We start from the raw sequence: 20,569 nt of genomic DNA, 5'->3' as shown, positions 1-20,569 counted from the left end.
CATTTCAGTGGTGATTTCATGTTAAATATTCCAAGCTGAACTAGCAAGAATCATGGGAAGAGTGGCCAAGTCTGGACACAGGATATGCTCCACATTTTGTGCAGCTATTGAAGAGGGCACCACAGCTTACTGAAGGGTCATCAGATGACATTTTTTTCCTGATACAGCTTTGACACCTATTTGAAATTATGTTCTTTGAAGACAAGGGTCGTGTTTATCATGCCTATCAATCTCCTTGAAGTCAGCATGAAGTTAAGAGGAAGTAGTACTTCTAATTGGTTCCCCAGGAGTGAAGAAGGGAAGAAAGGAAGTGGTCTCCTCATTCCCAAAGAGCTGAAGCACTGGGAGTTCTCTTGAGAAGCGCCTAACCTGCCTCCACTGTAAAAGCTGAGGTACCTCATCTCAAGTCGGTCTGAAACGTATCAGTTCTTCCAATTCTGGCCTGCCATAAACGGGTACAGAGAGGCTGGTATTTTTTTTCCCCATTAATTAATTTGTTAATATACACAGAGTGGATATTAACTTTGTTAAACTGTGAGCGGCTCACATTTCACTTATTGTTATAGGAGGCACAGAGACATAGGGGCAGGAGAGGCACCGTGGTGAAGAACAGCAGTAAGTCTAGAGCCAAGTGCCTGGATTAGAATCCTGGCTCTACCACTGACCAGCTGTGTGACCCTGGCTAACTCCTGGTGTTTGGCAATAATTAAAGTTGCAAGACGGAGACAAAATGGAGTAGAAGGACATGAACTCACTTCTTCTTAAAAAACACCAAAATCACAACTAACTGCTGAACAACCACCGATAAAAAAAAAAACCTCTGGAACCTACCAAAAAAAAAGATACTCTACATCCAGAGACAAAGACAAAGCCACAGTGAGATAGTAGGAGGGGTGCAACTGCTATAAAATCAAACCCCATATTCACCAGGTGGGCAACCCACAAACTGGAAAATAATTATATTGCAGAATTTCTCCCCCGGGCGTGAAAGTTCTGAGCCCCACGTCAGTCTCCCCAGCCCGTTGTAGTTGTTCTTCAGTTGCGCAGTTGTGTCCGACTCTGCGGCCCCATGGACTGCAGCATGCCAGTCTTCCCTGTCCTTCACGCCTCCCAGAGTTTGCTCAAACTCATGTCCATTGAGTCGGTGATGCCATCCAGCCAACTCGTCCTCTGTCATCCCCCGTCTCCTCCGGCCTTCAATTTTTCCCAGCATCAGGATCTTTTCCAATGAGTTGGCTGTTCGCGTTAGGTGGCCAAAGTATTGGAGCTTCAGCATCAAACTTGCAATGAATATTCAAGGTTGATTTCCTTTAGGATTGACTAGTTTGATATCCTTGCAGTCCAAGGGACTCTCAGGAGTCTACTCCAGAACCGCAATTTGAAGGCATCAGTTCTTCAGCTCTCGGCCTTTTTTATTGTTCAGCTCTCACATCCATACATGACTACTAGAAGAACCACAGCTTTGACTAGATGGACCTAGGGGTCTGGCAATGGGAGGAAGAGCCTCCAGAGAATCTGGCTTTGAAGGCCAGCAAGTTTTGATCACAGGAATTCCACAGTGCTGGAAGAATTAGAAACTCTACTCTTGGAGGGCACACACAAGGTCTCATGCACACCAGGACCCAGGAAAAAAGCAGTGACGTCATAAGAGACTGGGCCAGACCTAGTATTGGAGGGTGTCCTGTGATGGTCAGGGGTGAGGTGGGTGGCTGGCCGTGGCTCATTGTGGAGACGAATACACTGGTAGAAGTAGTTCTGGGGACTACTCACTGGCCTGGGCACTTCTGTAGGCTTCCATTTTTCCCACCAAGGAAGTGGAATTAGGCAATCTACCTGGAAAAGAATTCAGAGTAATGATACTAAAGATGATATAAGATCTCAAAAAAAAAAAAAAAAAATAGAGGTACCGATCAACCAGATACCAGAAATGTTTAACGAAGACCTAGGAAAAGTGAAGAACAATACAATACAGAGATGAACAATACAATAGCTAAAATGAAAAATACATGAAAAGGAATCAATAGCAGAATAACTAAGGTAGAAAAATGAACAATTGAGCTGGAAGACAGAATGGTAGAAATCACTTCCATAGGACAGAACAAAGAAACAGAATGAAAAGAAATGAGGACAGTCTAAGAGACCTCAGACTAATTAGACTATAACAAAGGATGCGAGAATATACAGTGAAGAAAAGACAATTTCTTCAAGAAGTGACGTTGGGAAAACTGGAAAGCTACATGTAAAAGAACAAAATTAGAACATTCTCTAACACTGTACATAAAAATAAATTAAAAATGGATTAAAGACCTAAATGTGAGACTGGTACTAAAAAAACTCTAGAGGAAAAGACATGTAGAACACTCTTTGACGTAAATTGCAGCTATATCTTCTTCGATCCTCCTCCTAGAGTAATAAAAATTTAAAAAACATATAAACAAGTGGGACCTAATCAAACTTAAAAGTTTTTGAATGGCAAAGGAAACCAGAAACAAAAAGATCACCCGCAGAATGGAAGAAAATATTTGCAAATGAAGTGACCAAGAAGGGATTAATGTCCAAATATACAAACAGCTCATGCAGCTCAATAAAAAAAAAAAAAAAACAACAACAACAGCAATCACAACCTAGTCCAGAAATAGGCAAAAGATCCAAATAGACGTTTCTTCAAGGAAGACATATACACTTCCAAGAGACACATGAAAAGATGCTCAATCAAATGTACAGTGAGGTGCAATGTCACACTGCTCGAAAGCCATCATCAAAAGGTCTACAAACAATAAATGATCAGTGGGTCCGGAGAAAAGGAAATCCTCCCACACTGTTGCTGGGAATGTAAATTGGTACAACCACTATGGAGACTGTATGGAGGTTCCTTATAAAACTAAAAACAGAACTACCATATGATCCGACATTCCCGTGCCTGAGCATATATCTGGAGAAAACGATAATTTGAAAAGATACATGCACTCCAATGTTCACTGAAGCACTACTGAGAATAGTCGAAACAGAGAAGCAACTTAAATGTCCATCAACAGAGGGAAGGGAAAAGAAGATGTGGTACATATGTACAATGGGATATTACTCAATCATAAAAACGAATGAAATAATGCCATTTACAGCGACATGGATAGATCTAGAGATTATCATAGTAAGTGAAGTAAATCAGAGAAAGACAAATATCATATGCTATCACTTATATTCTGAGCCTAAAACAAAAATGATACAAATTAACTTATTTACAAACAGACTCACAGACTTAAGAGTATGAACTTGCCTCTACCAGGGAGGATGGGTGCTGGGGGGAGGAGGGATAGATTAGGAGTTTGGGACTGACATGTATACACTGCTATGCCTGCAACAGGCAACCAACAAGGACTTACTGTACAGCACAGGGAACTCTGCTCAGTACTCTGTAATAATCTAAATATGAAAATAATTAGAAAAAGAAGATACATGTATATGTATAACTGGATGACCTTGCTGTACACTTGAAACTAACACAACATCATTAATCAACTATACTCCAATATAAAATAAAGATTTTTTAAGTTAAAGTTGCTACAAATTCTAAATGAATATATGTAACTTCTTTAGAACAATGCTTAGCACACTGAAAATTTTAAATAAGCATTAACTCTCGTAAGCTCCAAACCCCCACAGTGCTGATACATAGTAGGCATTCAGTAAAGACTTTCATTCATTCAGTAATGATAGAACATTGGAAACTATGTGAATATGAATATATGGGCAGTGACTCAACGAAGAGTGATGCTCAGTCCTGTCCAACTCTTTGCGACCCCATGGACTATACAGTCCATGGAATTTTCCAGGAGCGGGTAGCCTTCCCCTCCTCCAGGGGATCTTCCCAACCCAGGGATCAAACCCAGGTCTCCCGCATTGCAGGCAGATTCTTTACCAGCTGAGCCACCAGGAAAACCCGATTAACTGTGTAGAGTCTCATTTTCCTCCTAGATTCCAGAGTGGTTTTGAACATGAAAATGAAAGTTGCTCAGTCGTATCCAACTCTTTGCAACCCCATGGACTATACAGTCCGTGGAGTTCTCCAGGCCAGGATACTGGAGTGGGTAGCCATTCCCTTCTCCAGGGGATTGTCCCAACCCAGGGATCGAACCCAGATTTCCTACCTTGCAGGTGGATTCTTTACCAGCTGAGCCACCAGGGAAGCCCAAATGGTTTTACACTTTCGAAATTCTTAGTCAATTTTAAACAAAATATGAGCCAGATCTATATTTTAAATCCTTTTCTAAACATGATGGTGCTATTAATTTGAATGAGAGATTGCAAACAGCCTTTTCAGCTGACAGATCTCACATTTATAAATAATGCTTCCATTAAGATTGTTATCCTCGGAAGTGATTAGTGCAGAAATTGGTTACCCTTGTGCCAATCTGTGTTGCCAAAAAAACCTGTGATGCCTATGTTGGCATCAGCTTTACATGTCTAGGAAAGATGCATTCAATTTTTAGAAGTTTTGGAGTTGTGAATATGTAATCATTTTCTCGATGAAAATAAGACTTTTTAAACAGTCATTTCTGGAGAAAGGATACCATTGCTTTACACAAATTATGTAACTTTTAACATAACAGTTTTGTTATGTTAATGGTATAGACAACAAGTGTCTATAGAGCATAGTCCATGAACATTTCAAGGTACATCAAATTAAACTAGGGAAAAAAGTACTTTATTAACTGTACATTACTGTTAAAAAATAAGCAATACAGTTCTCACGATATATAGTAGTCTTGAAACTTCTAGCAGAGGGCATTTCTTCTATATTAGCACTGAATGCTGGCCAAAGAGCATGACCTTAGACTTCTATTTAAACTCTAAGAATGTTTAAAAATCCACTGGTAGAAGGAGTCTCTGTGAAGAGAAGGGTGATTTACTGGTAACAGAAAAGTTTAGCTTCCATTACTACTGATGGCTATGCTTCCGTTTATGTTTTCCCTAAGCCATTACTATTTAAAATGTTACTGTTAGCATTCTTAGTTGTCCCATTGGCTGGTATATAACTCTCCTACTTAAATATGTAGAACAAATCATATTAATTAAAATAAACTGTTGGGCAGTTATGTTGTATCGCAGATTGTCTCTGTAGACTATAAATTCAAATTAAGAGTTTTGTTGCCTGTTCCTGAGCATAGAAAAATTCCTTTTACTGCATCAGTAGTAGCAAAAGAAATCAGCTACCTTACAAAAGAAAATCCATTTGAATTCTTGCAGAAATAGCTAGATAAAATGCATATATAGTGAGTTACCATAAACATATAATAAATTCTTGGCTAAAGTAAGTACCCAACCTGCTAATATATGATGGCAAGTGTTGATGTTTCATAGTATTTAATATGGATATTCAGAGATAAACTGTATTTATACATATATATTAAATATGTTTCTCTATACATTAATCCTATTTCTATATATTTCTATGCATTAAATATATATAGCATTAGGTTCCAGGAATTCTAAGTAGTATATTAACAAACTGTGATGTATTTTCATAAAATAAATACACATTATTTTCTGGATATTTAAGTGTTAAACTGAGGCAAAATAATTTGATGGGAGTTGGAATAACTTACTTTAAGAAATGCTTTTGTTTTTTAACTTCCAAAAACAAAGATGTGATTTCCACTTATATAAACACTGAATGTCCTTTTCACGTCACAAAAATCTCCATAATATTAAAAATAAAGTCTCTAAGTTTGAAAAGAAAACAATACAAATAAATGGTACCCTTAAGCATTTTTGAGATTTTTTGAATGTCAAAACCTTAATGTTTTCCTTTTTCCTATTGAATTCTCCCCAAACAAACATACCATAATTAGCTTTAGAGGAAATAACTAACTTAAGTTAGAAATAAGTTTGCAAAGCTCTCTCTGCTCTCTTATCAGTGAGATTTTTGCCATTCTCTCATTCCCATAATGCTTCTACTGAAAATGGTATAAGGCCTCAGAGCTCCCATGTATGATTCCTATTATCTAACTACTTTGGAGATGCAATACAAAGTTCAGAAAAAAAAAAAAAATTAAACTATTCTGTTTTAGAGAAGACAAAGCTAAGCAATAAATCAATTGTCTAGGTTACATGAAAAGAATAACAATTTCTCCATTTCCACTAAATGTATGCTAAAGAAGATAGACTGAAAATTGTATACATTTCTTAAAACCTGGGTTTTAAAACATTAGGCAAAAGTAGTTATGGATTTGTATCATCTGGAGAACAGACCAAAAAGTGGGTAGGTCTCATCTATTAATATTAAGTCTAGTATTATAAAGACCTGTCCCCAAAGTAAGAAACTAGCTCTCTAACTCTGCGGTTTATGTGCATAAAAAGAGCTACTAAAAAATGATGCCATTTATATTCACAGTGATTATATTCAACACTGGTTTTCTGGTTTATAACAGATTTTCCATAATTTTTCTCAAATTCTGGATAGTATTTTATCTGACCCCTCCCTAAAGTTTGTCCTCTGGATTAAGTGCTATTCAGAATCATGTTTTTACAGAAATGTCTTTAAAGAACATCAAATTCTATAGCTCTCAATTTTAGCATAGCATTTGATAAATGACCTTACTACTTAAAAAAAAAGGGGGGGGGGCATTCTGTCATCAATGCTGCTACATTTCCAGTGAAAGAAAAAGGACATGAATTAATCCGCAAGACTACCTCAGATTATTTCATGAGTCAAGGAAGAAATGCCTGAATTATGCCTTTCCCACAAACAATTGCTGAAGATTATTCAGTCAAGCCCATATGATGAACTCTTGGTGTGAATAAGCTCTCTGAAGAGAAGACCATATCCAGTTCTACTCACCTCTATATAACCTAGCCCAGTGTTTTGAGGTTAGTAGGCACTCAATAAATGTTTGCTGGGTGAAGGGACAAATTAATTATACACAGTAAAATTGTTCTAAAATGTGGCTCACTGTGATAGATATTGAATAAACTATAAACCATGGGAAATCTCTTATAGTATAAGCTATCAGTTCAGTTCAGTCGCCCAGTCTTGTCTGACTCTGTGACCCCAGGGACTGCAGCACGCCCAACCCTCCCTGTCCATCACCAGCTCCCGGGGTTTACTCAAACTCATGTCCATTCAGTCGGTGATGCCATTCAACCATCTCATCCTCTCTTGTCCCCTTCTCCTTCTGCCCTCAATCTTTCCCAGCATCAGGGTCTTTTCAGATGAGTCAGTTCTTCGCATGAGGTGGCCAAAGTATTGGAGTTTCAGCTTCAGCATCAGTCTTTCCAGTGAATATAAGCTATACGTGTACTAAAAGTCCAACATAGCAGGTAACTTAAAAGGTCCTCTAATTTCAGTCTTCCAACAGTTTTGTGTTTTATGTTAGTCAGACACACTAGGCTGGCACCAAGGAAACATGATTTACTCCGTCTTGTTTCCCTTGTACTAACATCTCATTCTTAAAAGGGATGTAGAGATGATTAGTCAATGAATGAATTTGCAAGAAGTTGTCTTTTGGTATGACCACTGAATTTAAGAATCCACTAGTGATGTAGAGACTAAGGATGAAGGGACACATTTTAAGGCTCTTAGAGTCCTCATTTTTTGATTCATGCAAATAATTTAACAATACATATTGGAGATACCAACTACTATCCTTTGTGACGCTAGTGGTTAAAGATCATTTACCTAAGAGTAACATAGCAACACCTAAGCTTCTAACATGAGAGAATCAAGAGATATTTTGTGAGTGCTAAAAGTGTACAGCAGAGAAGGCAATGTCACCCCACTCCAGTACTTTTGCCTAGAAAATCCCATGGACGGAGGAGCCTGGTGGGCTGCAGTCCATGGGGTCGCTAGAGTCGGACACGACTGAGCGACTTCCCTTTCACTTTTCACTTTCATACATTGGAGAAGGAAATGGCAACCCACTCTGGTGTTCTTGCCTGGAGAATCCCAGGGACGGGGGAGCCTGGTGGGCTGCCATCTATGGGGTCGCACAGAGTCGGACACGACTGAAGCAACTTAGCAGCAGCAGCAGCAGCAAGTGTACAGAACACTATGCTGTTTGCTATCTGAAATACCTTCTTTGAATAAAAATTTAGAGTAAAAGTTATAATTGAAAGTCTTCCTCAAGCAACTGCAAATATAGATGAAACCATAGTACATGTGGGGAAAAAATGCAATCATCAAATAACTGCTTAAGAACATAACAGAGAAGAAGTAACAAAGCAATATATCATTAATTTACCAAAATAGTGCTGACGTTAGGTACGATAGGACTCAAACGAGGACAAGCCAATCACGTCAGGGTTAGGTAGTTGGGAAAGAGTTTATGAAAGAAGCGGGATACGGACTAAGTGTGAAGAACGTGCAGGATTGGGATACATGAAAAGGCATTTCAAGTGAATGGGCAGCGAAGTAAACAATGCAAACATGGAAAAACGTTGGTCCGAAGGTAATAAGGAAAATCATCTCCCTGAGGAGAGATGACGGCAGCTATTTTTTACTTAGTGGATTCTTGGTTTATTTTGAAAGAATAGAACTCAGGAACAGCCAGATGGAAGAGACACCTAGGGTAAAGCATGGCGAAAGAAAGTAGAGGCCTCATGACCTGTGTCCCAGCAGGCGGCTGTCCCCAGATCCCCGTGTGTTTAGCAGCTTGGAAATGCTGAACCTCTCCTTGTGGGCTTTTATGAAGGCTTCATTACACAGGCATAACTGGCTAAATCATTGGTCACCTGTGATGGGATTTCACCTCCAGCTCCTCCTCTCTCCCCAGAGGTGGGGAGTGGGATTACAAATTCCAGCTCTCTAATCATGTGGTTCATTCCAGTGGTCGCCAGTCTCCAACCCTCTGTGTTTCTGTTAACATAACAAAAGACACCTTTAGAGCTCTCCTCACAGTAAATTCCAAGGGTTTTAGGAGCTCTGTGCCAGAAATTGGTAAGAAGACTAAAAATATATTTCTTATTATAAATCATACTATCACAGCACCTGAACTGTGGACTGATTGCAGAGGGATGAATGTGAGACCATGATTGCAGAGTAAGTGTCCCTTAACTGGCAGCTGACAGTGCAGACAAGATTGGAAGCAGAGGTGTGAATTGCTTTGTGAACTTCAGACCCTGTGTTATTGAGTGTGAGGGCTGAAGGTCAATTTGAATAAGTTATATGTGTGTGTGTGTGTGTGTGTGTGTGTATGAAAAAATACATGAATGATTAATATAATTGGAATGGGAATGAAAATAACCATCAAGAAGTTGAATTTAGAGAGTTTAGGACAAAAATAAATTTTAAAGACACTGAATGACTGTTTGGGAGACACATGAATTACAGATGTGGAGACAGCAGCTGAATATGTGGGAGTAGCTGTGGGGTTTTCTGCGAGAGAAGAGAAAATAGTCCAGGACTGAATCCTGAAGTAAACCCACATTTACAGGAGAGCAGGAAAGGAGAGAGCAGAGAGCTAACTTTCCCTTGGGGTTTGCACCGCCCTCTGAAGCCAGTCTGCACTGTGCCGTACAGAGGAGAAGGACTGCAAGTCCAACATGACTTCACTTCTCATCCCTCAGATATCAGCTGGTAGGACAATTTGAAATCATTCATTCGACCAGATGGTTAATGTTGTTTAACAGGACAATTAGCTAATAAATAATTGTAAAGCACTTTGTAAATATAAAGTACTACATAATGTTTAATAATAACATTAAATCAGGTGGCTTATTTCACTTATTTTTATATCCAAGTGTTTTATTGGTGTTTCAGGAGAAATGGCAATAATATGATGGAATGCCATCATTATAGACTGTACTTGAAACATACAACAAAGGGGTTATAGGAAAACAAAAGCAGCCTTGGCCATGCGAGGCTGAACAGAGTGAACGGGCAAGAAATGTCTCCTTCACCAAAGACAAGAGGCAACGACAACACGATCACAGAAATGTATAACTGAACACTGAGTAAAAACCACTGTGATATGTAGCAAAATATTTATTCAAAAGGGAATTTATCAGATAAAATGACATGAAGGGCACAGGGCAGGAGAAGGAATGTCAACACAGGAGTTCTGGGGAAGCCACTGCATACAAGCAGTCTCAAAAAATAATGAAATAATAGCAACATGTTATGATTCATAACTCACCCACTACTTACAATAATGCCTTAAGATGCATACCATTAGTATCTCCTATTTTGCAAAATGAGACAACAGAGATGTTAAGAAACTTACCCAACATCACACAGCCAGTAACAGGCAGGATCTGGATTCAAACCTAGACAGTATGGCTATTCTGGGAAGAATCCGGGAAATAAAACCTAGTGGGTCAGATGCAGCACCAGCCCCTTCCTGCTTTTTCCTACCTCAAAACAAGGACATGATGCTGGAGCTACAGCAGCCACCTTGGAGCCATGAGGTGAAGGGCAAGAAAACACAGAGACATCAGCCCTGCTGCTGTCAAGCTACTTAAGCTATGCCAGTAGTCACCTACCTCTGGATTTCTCATTATACAAGAAAAACAAACACCTATTTGTTTAAACCACCAGTCAGGATTTTTGCTACTTGCAACTTTAACCAATATGGCAAATAATAATGATACTACTAACAGTTAACATTTATTGAGTGTTTGCTATGAACTGTTTACTATTTTGTATGTTTTATGTGTACTTAGTCATTTCATTCTGACGGCAACGCTATGAAGCAGGCACTGTTATTATTCCCATTTTACTGCTCAGGAAACTGAAGCACACTTTATCTGGCTTGCCTGTGGTCACACAGCTTATAAGGGATTCAAATCCAGCACCTGGCTTCAAAACCTCTATTCTTCAGCAAATAGTACTCTAAGCAGTGAAACATTATAAACAGCATTTCAGTTACAATCACAAATTAAATGTTGAAGGGATCCTTCAACATTATTTTGGAGACTCTAGAGCACATGTTTCTCAACAAGCATGCTATTGACATTTCAGGAAGACAACTCTTTATCGTTTAGGTTTGTTGTATATTAAAGATGTCTACAGTCTCTGTTCCCTGGTTCCCAGAGTCACTCCCTGGACAGTGTCAACCAAAAGTCTCTCCACATTTCCCCATAGGGAGATGGTATCACCCCAGTTAGGACCACTATTCTAGAACTTTATTCGGCAACATTCTCTGTATAAGTCCAAATAGTAGATCATTTAAGCTTAGCAGGACTTTGGTCTCAGTCAGTCTCACTCACAATCACTATACTCCAACACTGGAGTGAAATCAGTCATAGACAGCACATACAAATGAGCACAGCTGTGCTCCTCTCAAACTATTTTGTCCACATTTTACAGTTGAGAATCTTGAGGCACAGAAGCGGGTAAGAAACTTGCCCGAGGTGATTCAACTATACTATATGAACAGTATGGATTCAACCCAAAGGCAGAGTGATTCCAGAGCATGTGCTTTTAATCAGGATACTTCTGAGTGCACAGAGTTTAGATCTCTCTTTTACTAGTACAAGGCATAGTAAATGCTTCAGAGAACTTCTTCCACTCCAGATTCTGGGCCTCCTCCTCCGCCTGTTGGCTGCTCTTTCCTGCAGTAAGCACCACACACCCACCCCAGACTTGCCTCTGCGACAGTCAGGACTCTGCTACCAAGGATATACTCCTCAGCTTGGCACTCCTGGTTGGCTCTGACATACAGCTATCCATAGAGGACCCCAAATAAAAGATTTTACCAAACTGATCACTGGAACAGTTACTCACTGATCTGTGACTGTTTTTATTTCACACCTCTCAAGGTCTTATTTAAGAGATCCCAAGTCTGCCGTGGCTCATCGATGAGCAGAATTAGAAAGCTCTTGGCCCATGGTCTGGTACATGTAAGAGCCTTTGTATTAACTACCAGTCACATAACATACAGAGGAGCATCCAGATATCTCTGGTCTAGATTTCAATGTTTGTGTAAATCCAGTTAGACCCACCAAAACTGAGAACCCACAAGTCAATTCGAGTAGTACTAGTGAACAAGGTTGTGACTGTTAGTTCTGTTCGGAGTATTTCAGCCCAGGTTTTAGGTTCCCTGTTGTGTTTGTATGAAAAAGGACCCCCTAATCAAATAGAATCAAGTTCCCACATCTACTCAACTAACCAAGGAGCCTTATGGATGAGGCACATTCCAGAAGATGGTTAAGATTGTGGTACAGATCAGTGAGGTCTCATGGGATTTCGCTGCTCATCAGTGTCTAAGATTGCAGTTCTCTTTCCAAGGTACGCAGGTGGGGAATTTACCAAAAGTGAAGGAGAGCGGCCTACCAAAGATGGATAAAATAGAAACATTATTACTTCATAATGCTTTTTAAAGAGAACTAGACTATACTGGTTCCAACTGTTTTTTTTTTTTTTTTTTTTTCTGTACAGACAGGCTTTCACTACAAATTTTAAATATAATAGAGGAAACTAGGGAACAAACTACGCTGTGTTCTCAGTCGTGTCCGACTCTGCGACCCCATGGACTGTAGCCCACCAGGCTTCTCTGTCCATGGGATTCGCCAGGCAAGAGTACTGGGGTCAGGTGCCATTCCCTTCTAAAGACCTTCCCAACCCAGAGATCTTACCCACGTCTCCTGAGCCTCCTGCACTATCAGACAGATTCTTTACCACGGAGACACCAGGGGAACAAATTTCCCAGTTAATTATGTTTGATAAATTGATAGATTATTTTTTCTCCCAATAGTTTTTTTGACAGAACTGACTTGTTTTTGCACTGCATTAACAAAGCCTAAAACTAAGAATTATATATAAATTCTTAAGAACATATAAATGTGAAATATAATAATGCTCATGAAAATAAACATACATTTCGAGGCCCTATTATTTTTATTTGATATAAATAAAGTTATTAGGGAAAAATGTAGTTCTAATAGTATTTTCCTCCTATCTTGGTCATATTAATAATTTCTTATTTTCTTATGAGTCAGTTTTTTCCTTCAAAGCAAATATAAGAAGGTTGTGGTAGGTAAATAACTGCCTAATATCATTAATTGCTAACAGCTCAATTATGCTGTGATGTACCTATAATTGTCAATAAGCTTCAAAAATCCTTATCTTGGAGTCTATTATGTATACAATTCATTTAAATTACATTACTTATACAAATTTTATAATGAAGCAGAGAGATTATACTTTCAGTTTTCACAACTAGAGATAATGATCAAAATATTTATGTTCACATTACATATTTTGTTCTGTTGACATTCATGATTCACTTGGTACAATATTAGCACGTCACATGGAGGGAGAAAAGACAAATCTAATTTTTTATGTTTGGATTTCTTTTGAATATCTATAACTGAACTAATACCATATATCTATATATGAATTTTAGAAAGTTCTTTTTTAAAATATCTAGCCCAATTCCAGTAACATTTTTCAGAGAATTAAGTATTCAAACTATTTTTTATCTTAATTAATGATACTCGTAGAATGGTTTTTAAAATATGGTAAATGTTGCATTTACAAGCCCAGGCTCCAGAACATGAATCCCTGATTTCAATCCAAAGATAGTTGGTCAAGTGACATTAATATTCTATGCCTGTTTTCTCCTCTATAGAATGGGGATAGCAACATTTTGTTGTAAGGATTTACAGATTGATATGTTAGTGCTATGTCAATAATTTCTGTTAATATTTCCCTGCATGGAAAGAGTTCAACTCAATGTGCAAATTAATGATGCCCAAATTCATGTATATAAAATGGGTAATGACAGTTTTTAATCTTCAAAATTGCATGAAAGCTGTATATGGTATACTTATACCTTAAAGGATACTCAAAGTATAATTTAGCACCTTATATGCTAAATTTTAAATCTCAAAGTAGTGAGCTCAGGAGTACTGCCCCTTGTCGTATGACTCTGAATAGTGTGGTGGTGAAAAATCTCTTATCTTTCAAGCTGCTATTAAAACCTATATGATCCATGACCTCACTCTGACCATATAGGAACAGATGGAGAAACTAAGATGGTATGGGGTCCAGGCAAGGTTGGGGCTAGGAGACGAGGAGAGTTCCAGACAGAGGATAAAAAAGCAAAGTAAAGGAAACCCAAGTACATATATATATATATATATATCACATCCTAGGACTGGCCAGGCATAGTGAACCCAACACTCCAACAAGGAAACCTGTGTGTAAGCAGGTTTCTATGGAATATGCCTCTGTTTTCTTTTCACTACTCAAACAAGACCAGAACAATCTCCCCCGAGTTTTTATCCTTTCCTCTTGTATGACAGGCTGTTTATTATCCAGGAATTCTGTCGAGAAGAAAATAGAGGGCTTCTGGAAGACATTCAGTGAACAGCTTCTTGTCTGTTAGAATCCTATCGGTTTAAGACCCTTCTAGCAGAGGGTCTTTTAGGATGTATTAGCATTGGTTTTAGAATCCTTCTGTGACAGCACATCATGGTTGATGTGCTGGTAGAAATAGGAGTGAGGAAAAGAGAAATGAATTATATGCAGATGAGTCCTTGCTGTGTGCTGGGTTAAGTACGCCATGGCCAATCCTGAACAGTGGCGGATATAAGAGAAACGATTAACTGCACTTGGGTTACTGCGATATGTACTTTGTGGGATTATATACATATATAGTTCCATATTCTAACATATTGCTCTGTATCTCACAATCACCCAAAATTAGAAAGTCTTTAGTCTTTTTTTTTTTTTTTTTTTTAGCAAATGCTCTATGGAACCTTGCTAACAATTTGGTGCTTTCTTGGGTGATTTAAATTGATTATTTCAAATCTGATCTTATTTCTAGGAAAAGATGGACCTGCCTTTAAGGTATATCCAGTGCAGTGTGGTCTTCTTCTTGTGGCTAAAGCCTTCCTGGTGAACTTCTCTGCAACTCAAAGCCACTGATATGTTGATCAGTGAGGGAAAAAATACTGTGAAAAATATTCTCTTATTAATTGCAAATCTAATTCTAGATTGTACTTATATGCACGCATATCCTGGGAAGCCATACAGTTTTTAAATCTAGAAATACAGAAAACTCACTTAGAACTATACTTAAAAATTTCCCCTGGAGTGGCGCTGGTTGGACTCTACTTAGCTCCTCTGCCGAAGCAGTGCTCATGAACTGTAAGAGACAGTGAGTAAAAGAATAAAGAAGGAGAAGCACTCAATAAACCAATGACTGCACATGCTCAAGCCCTGAATAACTGAGTGTTGACTGTAGTCTGGAAGTTACAAAAATGCTAAGATGTGATTTTTCTTTTAGGTGGGAAATGAGGAAGGACGAAAAACTAGCAGAGGAAGAAAAAGCAATGTTGGAACATCTGAAACTTATGTGCACCATCCAGGACTCTTCTGCCTCAGATAACACAGAGGAACAGTGATCTGCAGAAAACAGCAACAGCTTTATTTTAGGAAACGATCACATGTAATGGAGTAGGCTTTCTACTCTAGTCAGAATGAACCTCTGAAGTGCTGTGAAGCATGAAACCCATGAGTAATTGCTGAACTGAAAAGGAGAACAGCACATAAAGAATAAAATGCTATATATTTTTCATTTTAAAAATAATTTCAAATGTTTTTTTCTTTCCTCAGTCTTTCTCTTAATATGATATAACTGCTGCCATCTCGTGTTCCCTTTGAATTACTTTTTTTTTTTTTCCTTTCAGTCTTCAAGTATCTATGACAACAGGCAAACTGTTTGGAAATCTTTTCCCTAAGGATTTTTAAATACAACATTTGAATGTTAAGTTGGAATCACATGGCCCCTTGAGGGTCATCTGAAAAGTTCAGATTAATTTTGTAGCCGTAACCCAAGTCAATCGTAACTGCCTTTAATAACACCGCTGTACCAGTCTCCTTTCCCATCGCCTCTTCCTCTTCCAATTTATTTTAATCAGAGCCACAAAAAGCACTCTCTTGAAGTATAACTTTAGTAATATCTATGCCTATGACGGGCTTCATTGGTGGCTCAGTGGTACAGAATCCCCCTGCCAATGTAGGAGTTGCTGGTTCGATCCCTGGGTCGGGAAGATCCCCTGGAAAAGGAAATGGCAACCCACTCCAGTATTCTTGCCTGGAAAACCGCATAGACAGAGGAGCCTGGCAGGCCACTGTCAATGGGTTCACAGAGTCGGACACAATTTAGTGACTAAATAACAACAATCTACGTGTCCATAGTGATTTTTCAGACATCACATTCAGACTTCTAATCATACGCTTTCAGAACCTATACCCAGAAGTGCCAAGTTCAAGGAACTGCCTGTCATCTGAGCCACACACTTGTCATTTTTCCCAACAAGAAATCATCTTTCTCCCAAAGTCACGTTCAAAACTCACTCTAGCACTTCATTATCCATAATTTCATAGTTTCTGTTACTTCTCTTATTTCCGTTACATTGATACACACACACATGCACAGACGCACAAAAGAAATGGAGTATGTTCTAGTGCCTTCTATGCCAAGTAAAGTTGTATTTACTATATCCTTCCAATCAGTGCCTGATATTAGATGAAAAAGCCATCGAAGTCTTTACGATGTAATTTGACGTTTCCCTTTATAACAGTAGTCACCCCAAATGTCTACTGTAGAGTTAGTCATCTAGTGGACAGTTAATAAACACAGTTGCTTAAATGGGTGTCATTGTGAGAAGACAGCAAAGACAATTAGACTGTGGAGCAATCTATAGGACATCTGGGAGAAGCCTTATATCACGAATTACTTTAGGCCATATGACATTGAACGTCATAGTTACTGAGATTCTCAGGTTATTCAGGCCCTTACATTCTGTGATTTTTATAAACTGTGTATAGGCTACCTAATTTCCAAGGGAAAGTACTTGAGCATTTTGCAAAGAGTAAAGCTTGGCAGAGGCCACCTTAGAAAATCTCTCGCATTGTCTCCTTACATAAAAACACATGAATGGCCGTGTAGTCAGCTGCTTGCCAAATAACACAGTTTATTTTTAAAGAATTTTACTTTGATTGGCCAGTATAATCATAAACCAGGTGTTTTAAGACATAGTTGAAGTAATTTCTAAAAATTCTATGGAAGACCATTTAAAAAATGGTAAGAAACTATTGTGAGAATTAGACTTTCTGTATAGTCTTACCTATAAACAGTTACTATAACAACCAACATAAGGCAACAGTTGACTTTTATTCCTTCAGCTTAGGGATGTACTAATGCTGCATAACTATGTTTTATTAGAATAGACACTAAAATAGTAAAAAAAAAAAAACTGATCTAAAAACTAAATAAAATCATCTTATAAACTTACAGGATTTCACATTTGGGTTCTTTTGCCTAATATATCTAAAGATCATCTGTTAACACTATTTTTAATTGAATCTGTACATTTCTGCATAAATCCTGGAAAGTGATTTAGTTTGTATTAAAAAAAAATTCTATATGGCTCCCTTTCGAAAGGAAAGATGTATAATATGGAGAGAATGAGATGAGGTGAAAGGAGACCAGAGTTTTCACTTGATTTCTGTTCTCCATGGCTCTATTAAATTACTGTAGTTATAAATGCAATAAATTTATTTTTTCTTAAACTTTTTGGAGGATAATTATAATACTGTATCGGTTCCTGTCATTCAGCGTGAATCAGCCATAAGTATACATACGTCCCCTCCCTCTGAACCTCGCTCCCACCCTGTTAGGTTGTCGCTGAGCACCAGTTTCAGCTCCCCGTGTTATACAGCATCTTCCCACTAGCTGTGTGTTTTCCATATGATCATGTACACATTTCAGTGCTACTCTCAGCTTGTCCCGCCCTCTCCTCCCCTGCTGTGTCCACAAGAGTGCTCTGTATGCTTGTCTGCATTTCCATTCCTGCCCTGCTAATAGGATCATCAGTTCCATTGTTCTAGATTCCATGTATATATATTAACATACGATACTTCTTTTCTCTTTCTGACTTACATCGCTCTGTATAACAGGCTCTAGAACTAGAACTGACTCAGATGAGTTCCTTTTAATGGCTGAGTAATATTCCACTGTATATATGTACCACAATTTCTTTATCCATTCATCTGTCGATGGACATGTAGGCTGCTTTCATATCCTAGTTACGAACAATAAGATTTATAATTGGGAATTTAACTGACAGGTCATTGACCTGCCAGATCATTGTGACTTTACGTTTGATGTTTCTTAAATTATGATAAAAAGTGATACTCCAAAACAGTTATTCTTTCTCACATTCATTTTAGTATAAGTAAACAATAGGAATGAAGTTATATTTAATAACTGCATATGCTTATTACAATAATATTATCTTCCTATAAAATATTCCTTCTGTGTTTTGTTTAACTGTATTTTTATGTAATTATAAAGTTATCTATTATTGGCCTAGCAATGTTAAAACTCAACATTTAAAGCTCAACATTCAGAAAACGAAGATCATGGCATCTGGTCCCATCACTTCATGGGAAATAGACAGGGAAACAGTGGAAACAGTGTCAGACTTTATTTTTTGGGGCTCCAAAATCACTGTAGATGGTGACTGCAGCCATGAAATTAAAAGACGCTTACTCCTTGGAAGAAAAGTTATGACCAACCTAGATAGCATATTGAAAAGCAGAGACATTACTTTACCAACAAAGGTCCATCTAGTCAAGGCTATGGTTTTTCCAGTGGTCATGTATGGATGTGAGAGTTGGACTGTGAAGAAGGCTGAGCACCGAAGAATTGATGCTTTTGACCTGTGGTGTTGGAGAAGACTCTTGAGAGATCCTTGGACTGCAAGGAGATCCAACCAGTCCATTCTGAAGGAGATCAGCCCTGGGATTTCTTTGGAGGGAATGATGCTGAAGCTGAAACTCCAGTACTTTGGCCACCTGATGCAAAGAGTTGACTCATTGGAAAAGACTCTGATGCTGGGAGGGATTGGGGGCAGGAGGAGAAGGGGACGACAGAGGATGAGATGGTTGGATGGCATCACTGACTCGATGGACGTGAGTCTGAGTGAACTCCGGGAGTTGGTGATGGACAGGGAGGCCTGGTGTGCTGCAATTCATGGGGTCGCAGAGAACTGGACACGACTGAGTGACTGAACTGAACTGAATGTTAAAACGATATGAAATAATTTTTAATAAAATACAGTTTACCCTTGAACAACATAGGTTTGAACTGTACAGGTTCACTTACATGCAGATGTTTTACTAAATATATACCACACTGCTACATAATATACAGTTGGCTGATCTGTAGATTCAGAACTGTGGATATGGAGAGTCAGTTGGAACATTACACAGTCAGGATAGGCACCCCTAACCCCTGTGTTCAAGAGTCAACTGTATAGATGATAATGTATATTTCAGATATTTTAGATTGTCATCTCTATGAAAAAATGTTATAAAACTACCAACCGAGAAATGGGAAACATAAATCACTGTTTTGTCTACTAACATCGGTTTATGTTAAATATCCTATTATTCCCAGTTCACAGATTCCTGAGTCAAAGGGAGCTTCAGGTAGTTTATATCAGAAATTTCTTATAAAAAATTTTTGTTTTTCTAATGATTTTCATGATTCTTGAAGCATTGCATAATTTAAAAAAACACTGTGCTAGGTGAAATAAGACAGCCACAAAAAGACAAATGCTGTATGGTTCTACTTATCTGAAGTATCTAAGAGTAGTCAGATTCATAGAAACAAAGCAGAATGATGGCTACTTGGGATTACGGGGAGGGGGAAAGAGGAGTTGTTTAATAGGTATAGAGTTTCAGTTTTAAAAGAAGAAAAATATTCTGACCATATGTTTCACAACAACATGACTATATTTAATACTGCTGAACCAGACACTTAAAAATGGTTAAGATGGGTTAAGATGGTAGACTTTATATTATTTTATACTATTGTGTGCTCTTTATTTACCATGTGCACACATACACACACGGCTGTAAGTGGAATCTCTACTAATGAACTTTCTTAACATGATGACTGAAAGCTTTTAAATTTCAATGGGGAACTATGAGACCTGTATATTTGATATCAAAGATTATTCCACACAACAATAAAAACTACCCGCTTTGCCTTTGAGAAATGTTTACAACAGCATCATGAGTAGAGCGGTAAACACTTGTTTCTCCAGAATTTAAAGAATCCAAAGCCCTGTAAATCTCTTTTCCCCTCAAAATATCATAATAACTACTTATAAGAAAAAGACTTATATTAGTAATTGCTACAGAATTAACAATACTTCATAACTTGGCAGCTTGAAACAACACACACCTTCATCATCCCATAGCCTTTGTGTCAAGTGTCTGGACATGGTTTAGCTGGGCTCCCCGCTCAGGACCTCACAAGGCTGCAATGCAGGTGTCAGCCAGGGCTTGGACTCATCTGAGGTTCAACCAGGTAATACGCCACTTCTAAGTTCACATTGTTGTTAACGACATTCATCACCTTGCAGGCTACCAACTCAGAGCTTCAGTTTCTTGCCATGTGAGTCTAGCCAAAATGGCCTCTTGCTTGCTCTGTAAGAAACAATCTTGCAAGGTGAATGTTACAACTGTATGTTACAAAATCACATGTATTTAATCATGCACATTCCATCTCCTTTATCAAATTCTAGTAGTTAAGAGCAAGTCGCTCATCCC

The 20,569-nt window shown here is 38.3% G+C and overlaps 1 protein-coding gene across 1 annotated transcript in view; it reads left to right on the top strand.

Moving 5' to 3' along the window:
- Positions 1-19,087, top strand: part of KIAA0825 (KIAA0825 ortholog) — a 430,821-nt gene extending 411,734 nt beyond the window's left edge. The window contains exon 21 of the mRNA XM_019965428.2: positions 15,228-19,087. Within this exon, the coding sequence (XP_019820987.2) occupies positions 15,228-15,345 (118 nt within the window). The 3' untranslated portion in view covers positions 15,346-19,087. The remainder of the gene's footprint in view (positions 1-15,227) is intronic.
- Positions 19,088-20,569: the final 1,482 nt, after the last annotated feature.

Source organism: Bos indicus, chromosome 7, assembly GCF_029378745.1.
Source record: "Bos indicus isolate NIAB-ARS_2022 breed Sahiwal x Tharparkar chromosome 7, NIAB-ARS_B.indTharparkar_mat_pri_1.0, whole genome shotgun sequence".
Taxonomy (NCBI): domain Eukaryota; kingdom Metazoa; phylum Chordata; class Mammalia; order Artiodactyla; family Bovidae; genus Bos; species Bos indicus.
Note: the sequence above shows the minus strand (reverse complement) of the source record. Positions and strands in the feature narration are given on the sequence as shown.